Source organism: Nestor notabilis, unplaced genomic scaffold (assembly GCF_000696875.1).
Source record: "Nestor notabilis isolate BGI_N333 unplaced genomic scaffold, ASM69687v1 scaffold1053, whole genome shotgun sequence".
Lineage (NCBI taxonomy): Eukaryota > Metazoa > Chordata > Aves > Psittaciformes > Psittacidae > Nestor > Nestor notabilis.
In genome coordinates this window covers 19628-36943 of record NW_009923044.1, presented here as the reverse complement: position 1 = coordinate 36943, position 17316 = coordinate 19628, and the positions used below count along the sequence as shown (strand labels likewise).

Here is a 17316-nt window from a genome sequence, read left to right as displayed (position 1 = left end):
TAATCCCTTATGCTGGTAACATTCCTGCTTGGCTCTGCATCTCTCCAGGGAGATGCAGGGCTTGATGTGGTGCTGTGTGAGCTGCGCTGTCCTGGGTTGATTAAAACAGATTTTGGGTTTCCTGAATCAGTTCTGATTCAAAATGAAATTTGCAAACCTGAAGCTTTAGATGAACACCTCAATAAGATAAGTGTTTCTTCACCCCCTTAAAGGGGCAGCATAGCTCTGTGCAGCTCGGTGAGACCTGAAGAATTACTGCTTTGAGTCACAAGCTTGTGCAAAATCAGAGGTTGACATTCAAAAAGAGATGATTGCATAGAAATTTCTATTGAATGCAGGTAACTGCTGAGTTGTTTTTTCATTCTGACCTATAATAGCATCTTTTTTTCCTTTCTTTCCTTTTGATTGGTAATATGAAAATGCTTGATAGTGCTGCAGGACAACTGCCTCACAATATTGAGACCTTCTTGCACAGAAGCAGTTTCACAAAGCAGGCTGAATTAATTTCAGGAGTGAAAGAATCGCTGTGATTTGATGGCTGTTGGGTGTTTGTGAAGCAGCATGCTGGTTTAGGTGTAGAACTTGTAGCATCTGCATCACGACTATCCTCATTCCTTCTAACTTGTCCCTCTGCAGTTCTCTTTCAGGTATCTATTGTTCTGCAACAGCTGCTTTGGTGATCTTTACCTGCAATACATTTGATTTAATAAGCAATTGTTGTGCCCTTTGCTACTAGTCTCTTATAGACTGGGGGTGGGGAAAGGTCTTTACCTGAGAAGGACCTTGTGAAATAAAGCTTGTGGCTGGCATTAACTCTAAATCACATTAATTTTCAAGACCAAGAAGTGTGCGTGTCTATTTGTCTGTCTGGCCCTGGAGCCGGTGCTGTGTTCTCCTCGGGCCATTGATTAGATGACTGTCCGGAGTGAAGAACAGTGAGCATGTCCTGCAATGCAGCATCCCTCCTTGCCTGCAGATTAACCTCTGCTTGTTCTGTTGCAGAGAGGAAGCCAGGGAACCGGACTCCTGGAGCACCTTGTCTCACACCGTGCACTCGGGGGACTACAGCGTGAAGCACCACCGTGGGCTTGATGTTTACATGCTGACAGCTGAAGCCAAGGAAGGGGAAACAGCCAACTGGGAGAGTGACATACGGCACCTTCAGATGCACATGCAGAGCCACCAGCACGTGGTAAGGAACAGGGTGAGGTGATGAAAAAGAAATGGAGCTGGCTGGTCGCAGCCTGGCACCAGGGGAGGCCTTCATGTGTAGGCACCCTATGGGGGCATATTTACCTGGATGTTTTCTCTGGATGTCACTGTCAAACATCCAGGTGGACACCTGCCTATTTTCTTCTTATTGGAGCATGGGGAGATCTGATATTAGGCACCGGGTTTTCTCTTTCTGAAGAGAATCAGGCTCAGGGCTGTGCATGGCTGGCTCTGCTGGAGCCTTATGGGCTCTCTCTGCTCCCAGCATCTGCCCTCTACGTTAGGTTAGGACCCACTCGGGTGAGCAGGGAGACCTCTCTGAAGGCACACTGTCCCTCCAGCCTGTCTGGCAGCTGTCATTGTAAGGCAAGCTCAGGAGTGAGGCTGGGTTTGAGGGGGATGAGCACAGTGGGTATGTCTCGGAGGGGAAGGTCTCTGGGGCAGGTGATGGAGAAAACAGCCATTTCCTTAGCACCCCAGCGTAGGACTCAGAGGACAAGCCTACCCTGGCCACATGAGGTGTGTGTCCATAGTTGTCCTCTCTTTGTACTCCTCTCAGACCCCACAGCAGTCAAACCACAGGAACCATGGGGCTTTGGAAGGGCTTCCTCTCACAGCTTTACAATCAATGCCACAGGGTCTTGGCTGGGATGAGAAGGTGAAACAGCAGTCACTCTGTGCCCCCTCTCAGAAACACCCCTGTGTCTTCTCAGCTGGCATCCCCTGTGGGTCTTCCTTCATCAGCTCTGTTACAGAGGTGTGGGATCTAAATAGCAGGATATTTTTGTTCCTTTAAATAGGGAAGGGGAGAATTGGTGTCTTCGGGCAGTGGGCTGGGGGTGATGTTCAGAGGTATGGGCCACCCTGAGCTGTTTTCACCCTTCCCTGGGCACCTGAGATGTTAATTACTCCTGATCTCAACGGGAGTAATGACTTAAGTTGCAAACCCGAGCTAACTATGAAATCATTTCCTCTTTCGATCAAAAGACACTAAAGCATGGCTGGCACATGCAGCTCGCTGCTTGTTTGTTCGTGCAAATGCCAGATGGGTACATTTTGCTTGACAATGAAATCAGAAAAAGACTTTTTCTTTCCAGCACTGTTTTGCTTCACATCTAATCTGATTTGAATTTGGAAAGCAGCCTTATAATTATTTCATTTAGGTTCATTTCAGGTCAGTTAAAAGCCGGTTGGCTTCCTTTAGAGACGGCTCTATGTTTCAGGCTCTTGGCAGAGTGATTTCACAGTGAGGACGCTGGGGCTGCCATGGACCCTCCCAAACAAGCATCGCTGTGTCTGTCCATCCTGGCTGGGAACCAGCATCACAGTCTCTGTGCTGTGCTGCCACCAGACAGCCAGAAAACTGTTGGGTCCTGTTTGTTTACCCTTGCAAGTAACAGCAGCAGCCTGTGGGGTACTGCTGCGCGCAGAGCCTTGCGTCCCACCTCTGGTGCCGTGTGATGGATGGAGATACTATGCTGCCTGCCTCCAATGCTAACCTGTCTTGGGTGGCAGCATAAATGGGAGCTGGGTAGCAGGATTATTATGATAGATTCATGGCAAACACCAGAATTAAGTTTAGTGGTCAGTGATTCAGTTGTGGTGCTCATCACTTGCAAACCTCAGCATGGAAAGAGTAAACACAATTATCCTCAATGTAGCAGGGATGGTTTTAGCCGCTATCTGTATATGCAATACCCAGAAGTTCCCTGTGGAGCATCAATTAATGTATTGGCCATTTTAGAATTTGGGGAGGAAAGGGATGTTTAAGCTGATATTTTTGGTATGAAATTCTATTTCTCTGAGAACTAGAGTCTTAAAATTTGCAGGGACCTAAGTTAGGCTTCTAAGCTGCATATATGTTTTGGGAGTATTTTTACAAATAGATGCAAAAAGTTACAGATCTGAAATAGTTCATTGGGGTTTTGTATTTGTGGAGTCACAGGCTCTTAGTGGGAAACGAGCGTGACCATTGCAATCTTACAGTGCAGAACCCCAAGCAAATCAAGGGAGCTCTGCGGGGTGTGCATTGACGTATTGAGGTTGCTCCTTAATTTAAGTAGTCACTTCCTCTAAGATGTGAACATTGGTATGCTGCAAAAGAGAGAATAAAAAAGGAGATATTGAAACATATGGGGGTTTCTTTAAGTAAAGGTTTGATTGTGTGAAACTATAAAAGCTTGGGGGATCCTTGATGAAGCACGCTCTGGAAGGAACATGCAGATTAGGAATCAAATATGTTGCTCCTGCTCTGTGATAATGCAGGTAATAATTTCAATAGTATGTCAGAATTTTCTATTTTTTATTTCCATTTAGGAAATAAATTTCAGATATTTAATTAAGCATGTGATTCTCAGCAATAGATTAGATGGTTTGTTCAGTCCTGTTTGGATATCGTCAGCCCATTCCCATGTCTGAAGTAGCGTTTCCATCAATGAGGAGAAAATTGAGCAATACTGATGAAAACTGTCGAGTGCCATTGGGCAGGGATCTGCAGTTGCTCTTAAGCAGCATTTGCACAAGCCCTTTGGGACTAGGCAGGTATATATTTGCATTATTTGGTAGACTAAATTCTGCTGTTTACTGATCTTGAATTTAAGTGCACTCAAGAAATACGACTACAGCTGCTCGAAGAGCAATTACAAATATTACAGTTCTCAGTGGTGGCAGATGGTGTAATGAGGGTAGAGGGATGAGTTTCAGCTTCGGGGTGTTCAGGCTGGCCAGTAGGAACAACTTCCCCATGGGAGGGTGGTGTGGCATGGGAACAGATTGCCCAGAGTGCTGCTGGTACTCCATCATGGGAGATTTTGGGGACTTGGCAAGATAAAAGTCCTGGTTGACCTGATTGCATTGGCGGTAGTCCAGCTTCAGGAGGAGGCTGGACTAGATGACCTCCAGATGCTCTCCATTCTCTCATTCTAAGAATTTCAGTATTACAGCGTAACAAAACCAACACATAAAATATTCACTTCAGTATGTTTGCAACTCTGTCGCAGGCAGCACCAGGTAGAGCAGAGGCAGCAGGAGTTGCATGGGGTAGGATTACATAGATCTTGTACATGGTGGAGATAGTGTAAATGCGTGACAGAGCAAACTGATCTGGTTGTGTTTTGGCTTTGTGTTGTTGCAGAGTTTAAAGCAGCAGACAGAGCCTGTGCTGGGAGATTCTGGAGACAGCTGTGCTAAGGGAGCAGAGCCAGATGGTCACCCGATGGCTGCTACTCAGAGCCTAGAAGAAATGGCAAGAGAAGGAAGGCAGGAAAGTCCATCCGATCCTGTTCACCTGGACATGGGGCAGCTCTCAGACCAAACCCACCAGGAGGAGAAATGCAACAGCAGGAGTTTGGGAGCTTTTAATGATGTGCCAAATGACTTGCTGAGCCTGGGGGATGCGCAGAACCCGGAGTGCTTCTGTGAAAGTAAAAACGTGACGTTGAGTAAAAAGGAAGAGGAGGGGCCGACCTCTGCTGAAGGCTCTGGGACTGTATCGGATGAGAAGGACTGCACAGGGAGCCTGTCCGCAAGTGTAAACGGTGCCGTGAATCTCCCATCCTGTGGAAATACAAATGAGGAAGCTGGAATGACATCTGCTGGAGTTGTTCTGGATCAAGCTGGCTTGTGCGACAGTCCCCATCAGGAAGCACAAGGTGCTGAGGAGCATTCAGCTGACAGTACTGTTTCTGTGGTTGGAACTGCAGGCGAAGCCCCAGCTTCCTTGGAGGGCGTGGATGTGGCTATGGGCCAAACTGAGTGCAGGAACTGTGCAGGGGCAGCTGAGAGGGCTGTGGGACAGCAGCAGGTAGAGGATGGGACGGCTGAGGCTGGTGAAAGGAGGACTGCAAACCTAGAACAACAGTTGCCAGCTCAGGAAGAGTCAGCCAGTTCTGTTCGGCCCTTATTGAGTGTTTTTAATGGCACTGAGCGTGCAGATGGGGAGGATGAAGATGCAGGAGTGGTACCGGCATGTGATGGTATGAATGCAGATGGTGGCACTGGCGAGCTCTCCGCTGACCTGTGCAAGACTAGTGATAACAAGGAGCCTGGAGCAGACTCATGCGCTGATCAACTAAACAGTGGCTTCTTGGAAAGCCAAGGTGATGCCCATGTCGCAGCGAGGCAGGATGTCATCATGAGTGCCAGGACAGCATTGCCAGCAGTGAATGGGGTAAAGACTCCCACATGTGCATCAAAACCTGCTCCTGGTTTGGAAGTTGATGGCAGTGGTAAGAGTGGGGAGCAAGAAGGGCAGGTGGAAGCAGGTTGCATGGATAGGAAATCCAGCTTTCCCTCACTGGGAGACAGTGTGGAAACGGATGGCCCTGATGCTAAACCTGAAACTGACGATGTTGGTGGATTTAATGAAAGCAGTGCAGAACCTGCGTGTGGCCTGGAGAGCGGTAACAGCACTGAACGTGTGGCTGAAGCAATGGAGGGTAGCGAAGCCCAAGAGGAGGAACCAGTAGGAACTGATAGCAGCAGTGGAGATGGAGGAAGCGCAGATTCTTCAGGTAGAGGTCAGGTAGTTGCTAGTGTTTGCCCTTGCGCTGATCAAACTGTTGTTAAAGATGAAATGGGCGACAGCTTCAAAGCGGATGCTGCTCAAGAGAGCAAACCAGAGCCTGCATCGCTCCCTCCGGAGGGTGCAAGCATATGCCTGGCAGAAAAAGAGCCTGCACAAACAGAAGCAGAGACAGCAGAAAGTGCTTTGGAGCAGGAAGTGCTAAATGGCGAGGTGGAATCACCCAGAGGAGAGGGACCCGCGGTGAGTCAGGAGGGAGATGCTGCACTGGCACCTCTCGGGCAGGAGGCAGCTTTGCAAGGTAATGACCCTGGAGTAGCTCCGTGTGCCAAGGGTGCAGACTTTACAGAGGATAATTCAGTGGGCACACCCTCTGCAATTCACATTGGAGAACCTAAACAAAACCAGGAAGTGCTGGCGGCAGCAGCAGGGTCGGCAGAGCTGGCCTGGCAGCGCGGTGGGGAGCATGGCAATGTAGCTGCTGTTGCTGGCTGGCCTGGGGACCATGCAGGGGATGAGGGGTCTCCAGAGCAGAGCCTCTCGCAGCAGGCTGAAGGAGGCAAAGCTGAGCCCAAGCAGGAGGCTTGTGCAAGTGGCAGGGAGCAGGTTTTGTCGGAGGAATTTGCTGCAGTTGTGAAACCCTCTGTCTGCAGTCAGGGGGGGCCTGTGACAAGCAGCAGTGATGTGGATGCTGGGCTGAAAGGGGCACTCTGCGCTGAAGAAGTGTGCAAGGCTGCGGCAGAGGGTGCAGGAGAAGGCATCATGCACGGACCTGCATCAGCAGGTGAGTCACCGGGTGTGGAGAGGAACTCTGGTCCAGATGCAGGGCTGAACCAAGAACATGATCCCCTACAACAAATCTCCCCGTGCAGCGGCACCCCCGAATTAAAGGATGCTTCGGAAGTGGGAGCCCCAAGCGATGCCTGTGAGGGTAAGGAAGTGTTAAGGCCAGTGACAATACCTCCTATTGCAGCGTATCCAGAAGAGCAGGAGGATAAGGAAAGCGTGCTTCCCCGGGCAGCGCTTCAGCCCATCGCGGAGGAGCCCACGTGTGACAGTGACTCCAGCACCGACACTGTTTGTCCTGCCAGTGAGACTGATGCTGGTCCCGCTGCAGAAGCAGCTCAAAGGGAAGTCTCAGCTGAGCCCAATGCAGAGCAAAGCCAACCTGTACCTGAATCGCCCTTCTCACCGTGTTCATGCCAGTTACGTGCTGTTGAGTCACTGGAAAATGTGGGAGTGAAGAGTTCGGTTTCAGCAGATGGTGGCTCGTCTCTGGATAAAGTTCCTAAAATGGTGAAAAGTTTTGATGCGGTGGTTTTTGCAGCAGAGACACCTTGTTCCCCTGAATTACCAGCCACAGAAAAAGCAGGGCTTGAGCCCCAGGCTACAGTGGATGTGGGAGCCAGCCTTAATGGAGAAATGGATTTAAGTTCCTCAACAAAGAAGAGGAACGTCAGCCTGACGGTGCAACGAGATGAGCGTCTTACAGGTAGGAGAAATCAGTTGGCTTTCTGCTTTTTAGTTTTCCCTTTGTAGGTGTGCCTCTAGTGTTTCGGCAGCAAAGGAAGGGAAGCAAGAGCAGGAGGCCTGCCTTGCAGAGGAAGTGTAGGTGTTAGGGTTTTTTCTTCTGAGAAGGAAGAAATCTGAAGTTAAAACTTCCTGTTCATGTTGCTTGGCTGGCACTAGGGGTAAGGACAGGACATCGTCTCCTGTGAATTTGTGTAGGATTTCTAGCACGTGAATCCTCCCTGGAGAAGGAATGAATGGGAGGGACCTATTTGGATCATCGTATCTTCAAGTTACAAACTTTCACGCAGGCGTGAGGGTTGATGTGCTTAGTTTATCCCTTTGCTTCTCCCCTTTCCTTTTGCTCACGGGGAGTCAGAGGGTACAACGGGGCGCTCTCGCCTTTCCTTTGCTTGTCTGCTTGAAGCAGCTGCCAGTGTCCTTCTGAACTGCACAAAGGCACTTCCCAATCGGCAGCATTAGGTCATTTCAACCAGCCAGCCCTACCCCCCGCCGCCTTTTCCGGCCTGTGGGGCTTTTTTTGTCGGGCAGAGCAGCCGCTGGTGTTTGCTGCTGCGTTCAGAGCAGTGCTGGAACTCGGAGGATGAGTTCTGCCCGCTGCTGGGAAGCGGGACCGGTGTTCCCCACGGATGCGTGATGGGATCTGGTGGCAGCGTAGACGCTTCGTGCGACAGGAGCTAGTAGAAAACGTCACCAGGTAACTGCAAAAAGGGATAAATTAAAGAGGAATGGGTTTGTTGCTCCAGCCTGGGATTAAATCAGAGGTGAATTCGGTGCTGAAGCGAGGGTCTAATCTGATCTCTATATTCCACCTGTTCAGGCAGCTGTTAAATGGAAGCAGCTGAACTTTTTCAGTTCTCATTTTTTTTCTTTGCTATGAGAAAATGACTCAGTGCCTCTTGCTTCCTCTGCCCCAACCAAACAACATTTAAACGATTAAAATAAAGGCTGATACAAATCATGAGGTTGTAAAGCTGTAAAGCTGTTTCACTGCTTTCGTGCTGGGAGCTGTTTCTTCAGTCCAAATGCAGAATGGGGTGATGGCAGAGGATTTGTTCTTATAGGTGATAGCAGAGTAACTGGGGTCAGGGGAAAGCATTGTACTGGGGTGGCAGGGTGGGTCCAGCAAATCTGTTTGTGTTGAGTTTGGGATTCTTAGGAAGTTTATAGTCCGGAGGTCACCAGCAAACATTATTCAGGAGGTGATTAATAAATAAGTAGGAGGATTTAAAGGTGGGTTAGAAAGCTGTTTTCAGAGAGAACTTACTTCAGTGCTGTGACAGTTTGGAAGTTCAGTGGGATGGGAGTGGCTGTCAGTCAATAACCTGGCAGGGCCCCTTTCTTCTGGGAGCCTCCCGCTCTGCTGGCTCCATCCATACAATCCAGGTCTGTATCTCTGGCTGGATTCTTGGAGGCATGATGCTGTCTAGGTGAGGTTTTAAAAGGAGAAAGGACTAAACATTCCAGTAAGATAATGACTGAAGTAGGAGAGGAGTACTAAGGGCATGGAAAAGGGAGGGAAAGGAGGTGATCCTGTTACTGATTTAAAGTAGAAATGTCTTGGAATATAACAGTCTGACCTCTCCATAAGGAAGAGTTGTTTATTTGCAATGGGATGCTGCCCAAAGCAAAATTTCAGCTGGAATATCTTCTCTTAAAGAACTTCTCAGGCAAAATGTTAGGGAAGCCCAAATAAAATACTAGCTTAAAGCAGAGACAAGTGACTGCTATGAATCCAAGCTCACTATTTGAAATGTTTCTGAAATTCACCTGCTATAAGGCAGCATCTAGAACTTTGATATGGCAGTAATTCAAGAGAGCAGATTTATTGCTTAATATTATTGCTGTGTCCATTCTTCATATTGATGTCAAAGCTTTGGGTAGTGCATTTTGCATACTAGTTCAGTGGCAGCCTGCAATACTTTGTGTAAGGTTACTCCTTGCTGTGTCAATGCTGGGGAGTTTTCCCTGCAGCCTGGGTCTGTGCAGGGTGTTTTGTAGCCATGCAGGAGTTGTCAGTGCTCAGAATGCATCAGATCTTTTTTCAGTAGACTACAGTAAAGCCTTCCCAAAGGAAGGGTAGGTCAGAAGGCTGCTTCTCAGGAACATGTATGGTCAGAAGTTCTATTGTCATGCTGATTTATCAGAGATGTAACTGGCTGATAATTGCTAGTGCCATTACTCTGAATCAGTGAGGTTTTTTTGAATTTCTTATTTATATTGTCAAGTTGCTTGCAAATATGTACCTGTTTCTCTCATTGCCTTCACTTAGTTTCAGCCCACCCTCAAAACAGACTTCAAAGGACTAGTTTCCTTATCCAGACAAATACCCAGTCACAGCACTGAAGGAAAGCAATGAAGCTGGAAGGTCCTACTTACATAAGGCAGCTCCTCATGCTGTTAGCTTTAGACTCAGAACTGCTGAGTAATGGGTTCTGCAAGCACATTATTTGCAAGTCAGGCAGATAAATGCTACTCATTAAAAAAGCTGGCAGTTAGGATATGAAATCATACCACAGTAGGCAGGCTGGGTGGGAAGAGATGGCATACGTTTAATGCTGACAAAACACCTCGGAGTAGATGCAGCTTCATGGGAGAAAGCGACCCCAGCAAGGTTAGGTTTGTATGGTTGGGGTTTGGCATCTTAAATAAAGACATACTGTAATCACTGCTCCCTAGTTCTCCTCCTGGCAGAAATATCCCTAGTGTATCTCTCGTAGATCTCAGCATTTAAAGACAATGTTCGTTGCCAGATAGAATAATAGCATATTATTTTGAATTTTATCAGTCTTCACCTCATTCTCATAATGGCATTTTCCCTATGGAAAAGCAATTTCCTTCCCCTGTTAGAGTAGCAGGATGAACCGGTAGCATGTCACTAATATCACATGTGCAATAACGTGCTCCACGCCCAGAGATATAATGCTCTGTGATAGCATTATAGTGCTTTTCATTTGAGGTATGTTTCTTAATAGAACTTTAGGAAGAAGTAACAGAGTGCAAAAAATCTTTTGGATTTCATCCCAAAGGACACACGTCTTCATGCTCCAGTTCTTACCCAGCCTTGGGGTATCACTACACCACTTCTCCCGTCTTACGTGCATCAGAGGTTTCTTCCTTGTATGTTCGGTCTTTGGAGCAAGATCTCAACCATCACAGCATTGCTGTGACCCTGAGCAAATCTCATGCCCATGATCTCTCTGCTTTGTCAACAAATGGGATGCACAGAAATTTGTAGCATAACCGCTGATTTCTGGGAGTCTGCCCCCAAGCTCATCTCATTGAGACAAAATCACACCATGACTTGATGATGTTGGATTAGTTTATCAATAGAGCATTGCAAAACCAGGTAGTCCCAAAATCAAGAGTAGACTTTAATGCCAATCAAAAACCATTGGTGACAGTTGTTACAGCAATTTCCCTGTGAAGTTGGGAGGATTCCCTTGCTAAATCCCTGAAAGGGTAAGCTCACTGTAAACATACATTGCCCATAAGAAGGTGTTGTCATCCAACCAGTGTTTGTTTTTAGTAGAAACAAGAGAGGGAGCAGGATTAGAGAGGGGCTTAACCCTAACACAGCCACTCTCCATCTGCGTGGCTTTGGTCAACTCACTTCACTCCTCTAAAAGTATCCTTCGTGTTGTGAGAGTCATTAACTTAGGGTTGAAAGAGCATTAGCTCATTGACTTCATGCAGGAAAAGGTACACAGAAGAGGACCCCAGGGGAATGGTGACTAAGGAAGGCTTTGGGCAGAGAAAGCAGCTGGGACATGATGTTTGTACCACTGTTGTAGTGACACCATCAGGAAGGAGAAAATGAGCTGGGACTTCCTAGTCCCTGGACCTAACAGCGATCCTTGAGGCAGTGCAGGTGAATTTTAGAAGCTTGTGGTTTAATTTTTCTTCCAACATTTCAGATACTCATTGAGCGAAGGCAGGACTGGTTTCTTGCATTAACTTTGGGTTATGGTAAGAAGAAAAACAGCAAACATTTTGGTTCTTTAACTGGATGAATGGGAGCCAAGAAAATACATGGGCAAATACATGCAGATGTGCTCAGCCTCACCTAGAGGTTTTCAGGAGTTTTGCCCTGTGCTTGCTGCTGTTTCATAGTTTCCTTCAGTCCCAGACACGATAGTTGTTAAAACTAATAACAAACAAGCAGCAAAGTCAGGAATGAAACCAGATGTTGGAAGTCAGATGGACTTGTTGAAGGGGTTTTGGGGTTGGGTTTTCTTTTTTCTTTCTTTGAGACTGGTTTGAATAAACAGAAGAAGATCAGCAGTGCTGAAAGGAGTTTGTTTTTAAATTGCCTGTGCAAACCCTCTATTTTCACAGGGAGCTTGGAGATGAAAACTGAAGACGAGGTGGATTCTGTGAAGGATCACGAGGAGCGTGCAGCCCGTGAGGCAGCGGTGAGTGCCACTGATGTGTTACGTGTCACCTTGCCTTTTTCCATCCTCTTTAAAGAACTGCCACCACTGCTGTGGCTGGCTTCATAACCTGTTTCCTTTCTGTAGCCTTTGCAAAGCTGAGCAGCACCCATCACCGTGATGTTGTTTTAGCCTTTTAAAAATAGCCTGGGCTTTTTTAGACCTTGCGTTTTTCAACCACTTGATTAAGTCGCGTTTGTCTCGGTTGGTGACAGAGAGATTGACCCAAGAGGTTCCTCCTGAGGCAGGGTTGTACCAAGGTTTGTATAGCATTTGACAGAATACATACATGCCCTGTAATGTGCTTGGTGTTAAAGATGCTGTGTGGCTGCGCCTTCAAGGTCCCCACATCCGGCTGCTGCCTGCGTGGTCCTGGCAAGTGTCTCCATCCCTTTCCATGTATTGCCCTTCTGTGGCTGTGATGAGTGTTTGTGTGTGCACAGACCCCGAGGTCTAAAGGCATCACTGGCTGAGAGCATTAGTGCCTTTGCTGGAAGAAAAATTAATAATGGGAAGACGTAGAGGGATTAAATGTGGGGGGACACCCTGTATTCCTCATGTTGGTGAAACAGTATAAAAAGGTCATGCCAGGGATCAAAAATCAGTTGGTGGTGTTTTCTGTTTATTACCTGTGCTTTGCCATATTTAAGGAATATCTGTGATAAAAAAAAATGTGAATATTTGCGTTGAGAGGAACATAATTTTGCTTTAAAGCACCCCTAATACATGCTCTTCTTTATCAAGAGCTGGGGGGTTTTGTCTTACCTTTCCGAGCTGGATTTGCATTTGCTCTGGTGCTTATATATAGTTGTTCCTAAAGAAGAAAGTGTTTTATAAATGCTAAGTTGTCAGTGCACGTTGCTGCCGAGCAGCTGTGTTTGTGTGTTAGCGTACCATTATGAAGCTGTTAAAAGAGAAAATACTGCGGGGATGAGCTAACATTGCAGGGTGGAGCACCAAAAACTTTGCTCATCCCACAGTAAAGCTCTTTAGGTGGCAGAACTGTCTTGCCAAAGCTTGTAATAAAATCAGGTTTATTATGTTTTTAACAAGTTAAGGCTTCATTTCTGTAGCTGTTTGCTCGGTGAGTTAGCCAGTGACTAGAGCAAGTAACTTTCTAAGCTAAAGCTTCTGCCTGATAAGTAGGTCTTTCATTACTGGAGTGCATGAGTCTAAAGATGCTGATGATTTTTTTTTTTACTAACCCTTTAATAAAGATAATTTCATGACTAATACTTACGTATGTGGTAGTAAAGTAAGATATCTTTAGAGAATGCAAATTGAGGCACTTCCTTTTCCTTTCAAACGGGGAAAAAAGACAAGAAATATAGAATTTAGTTTCCATTTTGCATGTTTTACAGGCATTTTGATTTTGTGTGTGTGTATGTGCTTTCTTCTCTCTTCCTCTCCCTCCTGTCCCATCAACCACCTCTTTAGAAATCTGGCTTTTCTGGTGCAGGAATGGGAGTGCCAGGGGAATGGAAAGTTTGCTGCAGGACTGACAGGGTTTCCTGTTGCTAAGTTCAACAGAAACAAAATAACAACTGCACTATATTAAGGTCACTTAAAAAAAGTATATATCAGTGGAAGACTTATAAATAGAGCTTAATTCACACGTGTAGGTTGGGCAGGGAGCTGCCTGCTGAAAGCTATTGCAAAGTGCACATCTCTTGCCACGTCCTGTCTCTGCTTTATTTAGTGCTGGCTCTTTCTGTAGCCAGAAGTCTTTCAGGTGCTCATTGCCTTCTCATTATGGAGCCATTTTGTGGTTAGTAAAAGTGGTTTTCTCAGCTGGGTGCAAATAGAACTGTTGTTGCTTACACCTGGTCAGGAGCTGCAGGGATTCAGCAGTCTCATGGGTGCTGTCAGCAACTTTAGGCCTGGGGAACTGCATTAACTCCTGGTTTATGGATGAGGATTTTGCACAGTGTTGTCCATATTTATAAATAAGCATTGTGGAAAGCTGTTTATATACACGGACGTAAAAACATGCTTTGGAGCCCAAAAAGTGCCTCTTCTTGTGTAGTGCAGTCAGGCTGGATGACAGTAAGCTTGAGCACACTGGAAAGGGGGAAAATGACTTCTCATGAGTTGGCTTCTAAAGGCTGAGAATTAGCTGGATTCATGACGCCAGCATTACATGTATTGGATTGTACACGCTTTCCTCTGTAGTTGTTTCAGACTTTGCCTGGGTGAGGCTCATGTCATAGAAAAGCTGCAGCTGAAAAATGTTTAGGAAAATAATGGTTTGTAGGGTTATAAGCACTGAAAACAGTAGGAAAATGGTTTTTTCCCCAATCAAAACGGGGTTTGAAAGTATCTGTTTAACTGTCCAGAATGTTTTCTAAGAGGTTGTGTTTGTTCAGCTATAGATATTCTGTAACCAGGATTTTCCAAGCTCCTGTCATGTTGAGCAGTGGGTACTTATTCTGCCGGAACTCCCCTGGTCCTTATCTTCCTGCTTTGACTGGAGATCTCGAGTAGAGCAGGGGCAATAACTTGGTGTGATCTGTTAACATTAGACTTTTGCATTTATTAATTGAGTAACTTCCGATTCTGGTTTGGCTTCTGCATACTGTGATATTAAAGCCATTTAGAAATGGTGCCTGGTGGCTCCAGCATTATGAAAGTAAAGTGACAGTGTGAAATGAGCAGTACCCTGATGTACTTCTCATGTTGATCCCAGAAATCAGTTATGATTCATTATTTGCTGGATTCTCGTCTTCATGTGGCAGGATGGATAAGGTTGTGCTGCTGGGTTCGTCCGGCAGCTTCGGTTGTCTAAGCCTGTGACTGACAAATTGTAGCTGGCTGACCCCAGAAAGAGAGTTCAGTGGGAAATAGCCTTCTTGTTGTATTTATTAACCTCATTAGTTAGTTCCTATTGAATTTAATGCATCCTACCTTTACCACATGAATTAGTTTTTAATTAATGTATTGCCACAAGTTGCAGCTTACCAGCTAAACATGGCATTTCTAAATACCTTTACAGAGAAGGAAACTTGAAACGATTTGCACTTTTATCTCTCCACTGATGCAAGTAGTGCAGAAACATCTGATATATCAGCAAGGTCACTTTCTTGGGGAAAACTTTCAGTATTTTCAGGCATGGTTTGGAAGATGGAAGTATGTTTATAACACTCTCGGATGACATCAGGTTGGGAGGGGTTGCAGGCACTTGGGAGAACAGGGTCAGGGTTCAGAATGACCTTAAGAAATTGGAGAGCGCATGCAGATAAGAGATAAAAGCGGCCACAGAGTGTTTCATTTGCAAAGAGGAAATCAAACTGCACATTTATTAAGTCAGGCTTAAACTGGAGAGGGATGAGTAGAGAAGGACTGAGGGTTTTTTAGGGGACCACAAATGAATCCTCAGCAAGAGGCTATTGCAAAAGACGTAAATCTTGTTTTGATTTATATTGAAGGAGTGTCCTCCATAAGGTGCAGGAGGTGACTTACTTGTGTGTGGCACCATGGGTTGGGTGCCCTCTTCCAAGGAGGACACAGACATATACTGGAAAGTGTTCAGAAGGAAAAACATGAAGATTAAGAAACCTGAGAAGAGGTTGAAAGAATTAAATTTATTCAGTGCAACAAAAAGAAAACTATTGTGCAATCTCGCATGCTGCCAACATGTAATAGTGGTTATTAAAGTCCCAGATTTCCATGGCAGCTTAATTTACTGATTTGCTAATTTGCCAGGATGATTTAGGCTGGATGTTGAGAAAACATCCTGTTATCATCATGAAACTGTCGCAAGACCACCTAGGGAGGTTAGGAAACCTCCTTCCCTGGAAGATGTTACGGATAAGGTAGATGATGCTCTGTCAGGACACAGCCCCAGCTCTGTTGTTGCCCATTGCTTTTAGTTCGTAGACCTCCAGGTCTGTGCTTTGCAGGGAGAAGAGTAGGGAGCATCTTGGTCGGGGTCCAAAAGGGTGTGCAGAGGAAGAGGACAGGGATGGCAGAACTGTAGGAGATGGGAAGAGGCGATGGGCTGGACTGGGTAGAAAAGGGCTTGTGGGAGAGAGGAGAGACCCACACAGCATGGGAATGGGTGTTGGGATCCAGAGATTTTCCTTCCCTTGCCACAGCAAGGGAAGGAAAATTGTTCCATATTTATCTTCTCTGGAGTCAGCAGATAATAGAGAAAGTTATGGCCTAAGTGTATAGTGTCACCCCCCCACACCCCCCGTCTGGTGGCTGGTCCTTAGGAGGAGAGCCTGGGGCTAGCTGTTGATCAAGTAGTAAGAGCTTCATGGCTCAAAACTGTTGGTGACCCAAGGCAAGGGGTCGTGATAGTTCTCCAGGCTCTAGTTTATTTTCTTAAGAAATAACTCACCATGAGGACCTGACAGAATTCAGGTTGTCTTTGTGCACTGAAGACCATTTTCTCCATCTGCATGTGTGTACTATGGGATGGTGACTGCAAATCCCTGTTTCCAGAGGGCCTGCAGAACAGCGTGGGAAGCTTCCCAGCAGCACGGGCAATTTCAGAGTGAGTGGCTGAAGTGTTGTAAGAAAATCTGAGAGGTGTCTGGTGGTGGAAAGTGCAACCTTAGCAATAGGCTGTGCCTCTTTAAAATCACTGTGTAACTCTCTGTTTGTAAATGTTGCCCTGTAACTACAGTAAACATGGAAAAACCCAGCCAAAAAGGAACCTGCCCTTAAGCCTGGAGTTAGTGCTAAAGGGTGACACACACATACCCATCAGGACAAGGCTAGTCATCCGTGAGGCCTTTTCTCACACCCACCAGCATCCTGTGTCTGCCCCGGATGCTCAGAGCAGGCGCTCGAGAGACGTAGGAGGAAATGGTATAAGATGGCCAGCCCCTGAGTAAACTCATCACTGTGCAGGATAACCTCTCTGGGTTTTGCCATCTGTCCTGTGCGTTGCAGTGTAAGCTGCTCAGTCCACAGTATGTGCTGCAGGGAGTTAGGGTAGAAGCAGGGGAGAAGAAAAGAAAAAGAGATCTAAACCAGGCTGGGATTCTTGTTTGGCCTTTACTATTACTCATGCTTTGAAATCTCTAGCAGGAAGGCGTTTATACAACTATTGTGGCAGGTTTTTTGTCCTACGCTTGATTGCTTTGGGTGCTGCAGTTCCGATGCCTTTTTCTCCTGAACGCTGCTAATCCTCAGCTCAAGACAGTTGTTTCCAAGCCCAGACACAGGATTCACGGATGTTAGTGAGAGAAGCAGGAACGCAGACACCGAGCCAAGTCCCCGACTCAGCGCAAAGATGCTGCTCCCAGGTTTGGCTCTGCATGAGCCCATGGCAGGACGGGGCAGATGAAGGTACTCATGCCGCTCCCATGGCTCGCAGTGGCCACAGCGTTTGTGCTAGTCCTCGGTGATCTCTAGAGATGGTGAGTTCCTTCTCCTCCCCTACGCCTTCCCCTTCAGCCACTGCAGTGTTCTTTAGAGGCAAAGATTGCTGCGTGTAGCCCTGGTTTTTCCATCATTTCCTAATTTCCTCTAATAAAACATCTGACTCTGCCACCTTCTTAGTATCAGCTGCAGAGGAAGTTTATCCCTCAGCTTTTTGTTAAAAGCATCAAGAACTACCTGTGATCTTATTTACCATTTGCAAATGCTGTTGCCTTAAAGGCAGAGCTG

The 17316-nt window shown here is 46.4% G+C and overlaps 1 protein-coding gene across 1 annotated transcript in view; it reads left to right on the top strand.

The window, feature by feature from the left end:
• Positions 1-11679, top strand: part of LOC104403675 — a gene marked incomplete at both ends in the record, with an annotated part of 37930 nt that extends 26251 nt beyond the window's left edge. The window contains 3 exons of the mRNA XM_010011909.1: positions 1003-1192; positions 4346-7226; positions 11603-11679. Of these exons, the coding sequence (XP_010010211.1) occupies positions 1003-1192; positions 4346-7226; positions 11603-11679 (3148 nt within the window). The remainder of the gene's footprint in view (positions 1-1002; positions 1193-4345; positions 7227-11602) is intronic.
• Positions 11680-17316: the final 5637 nt, after the last annotated feature.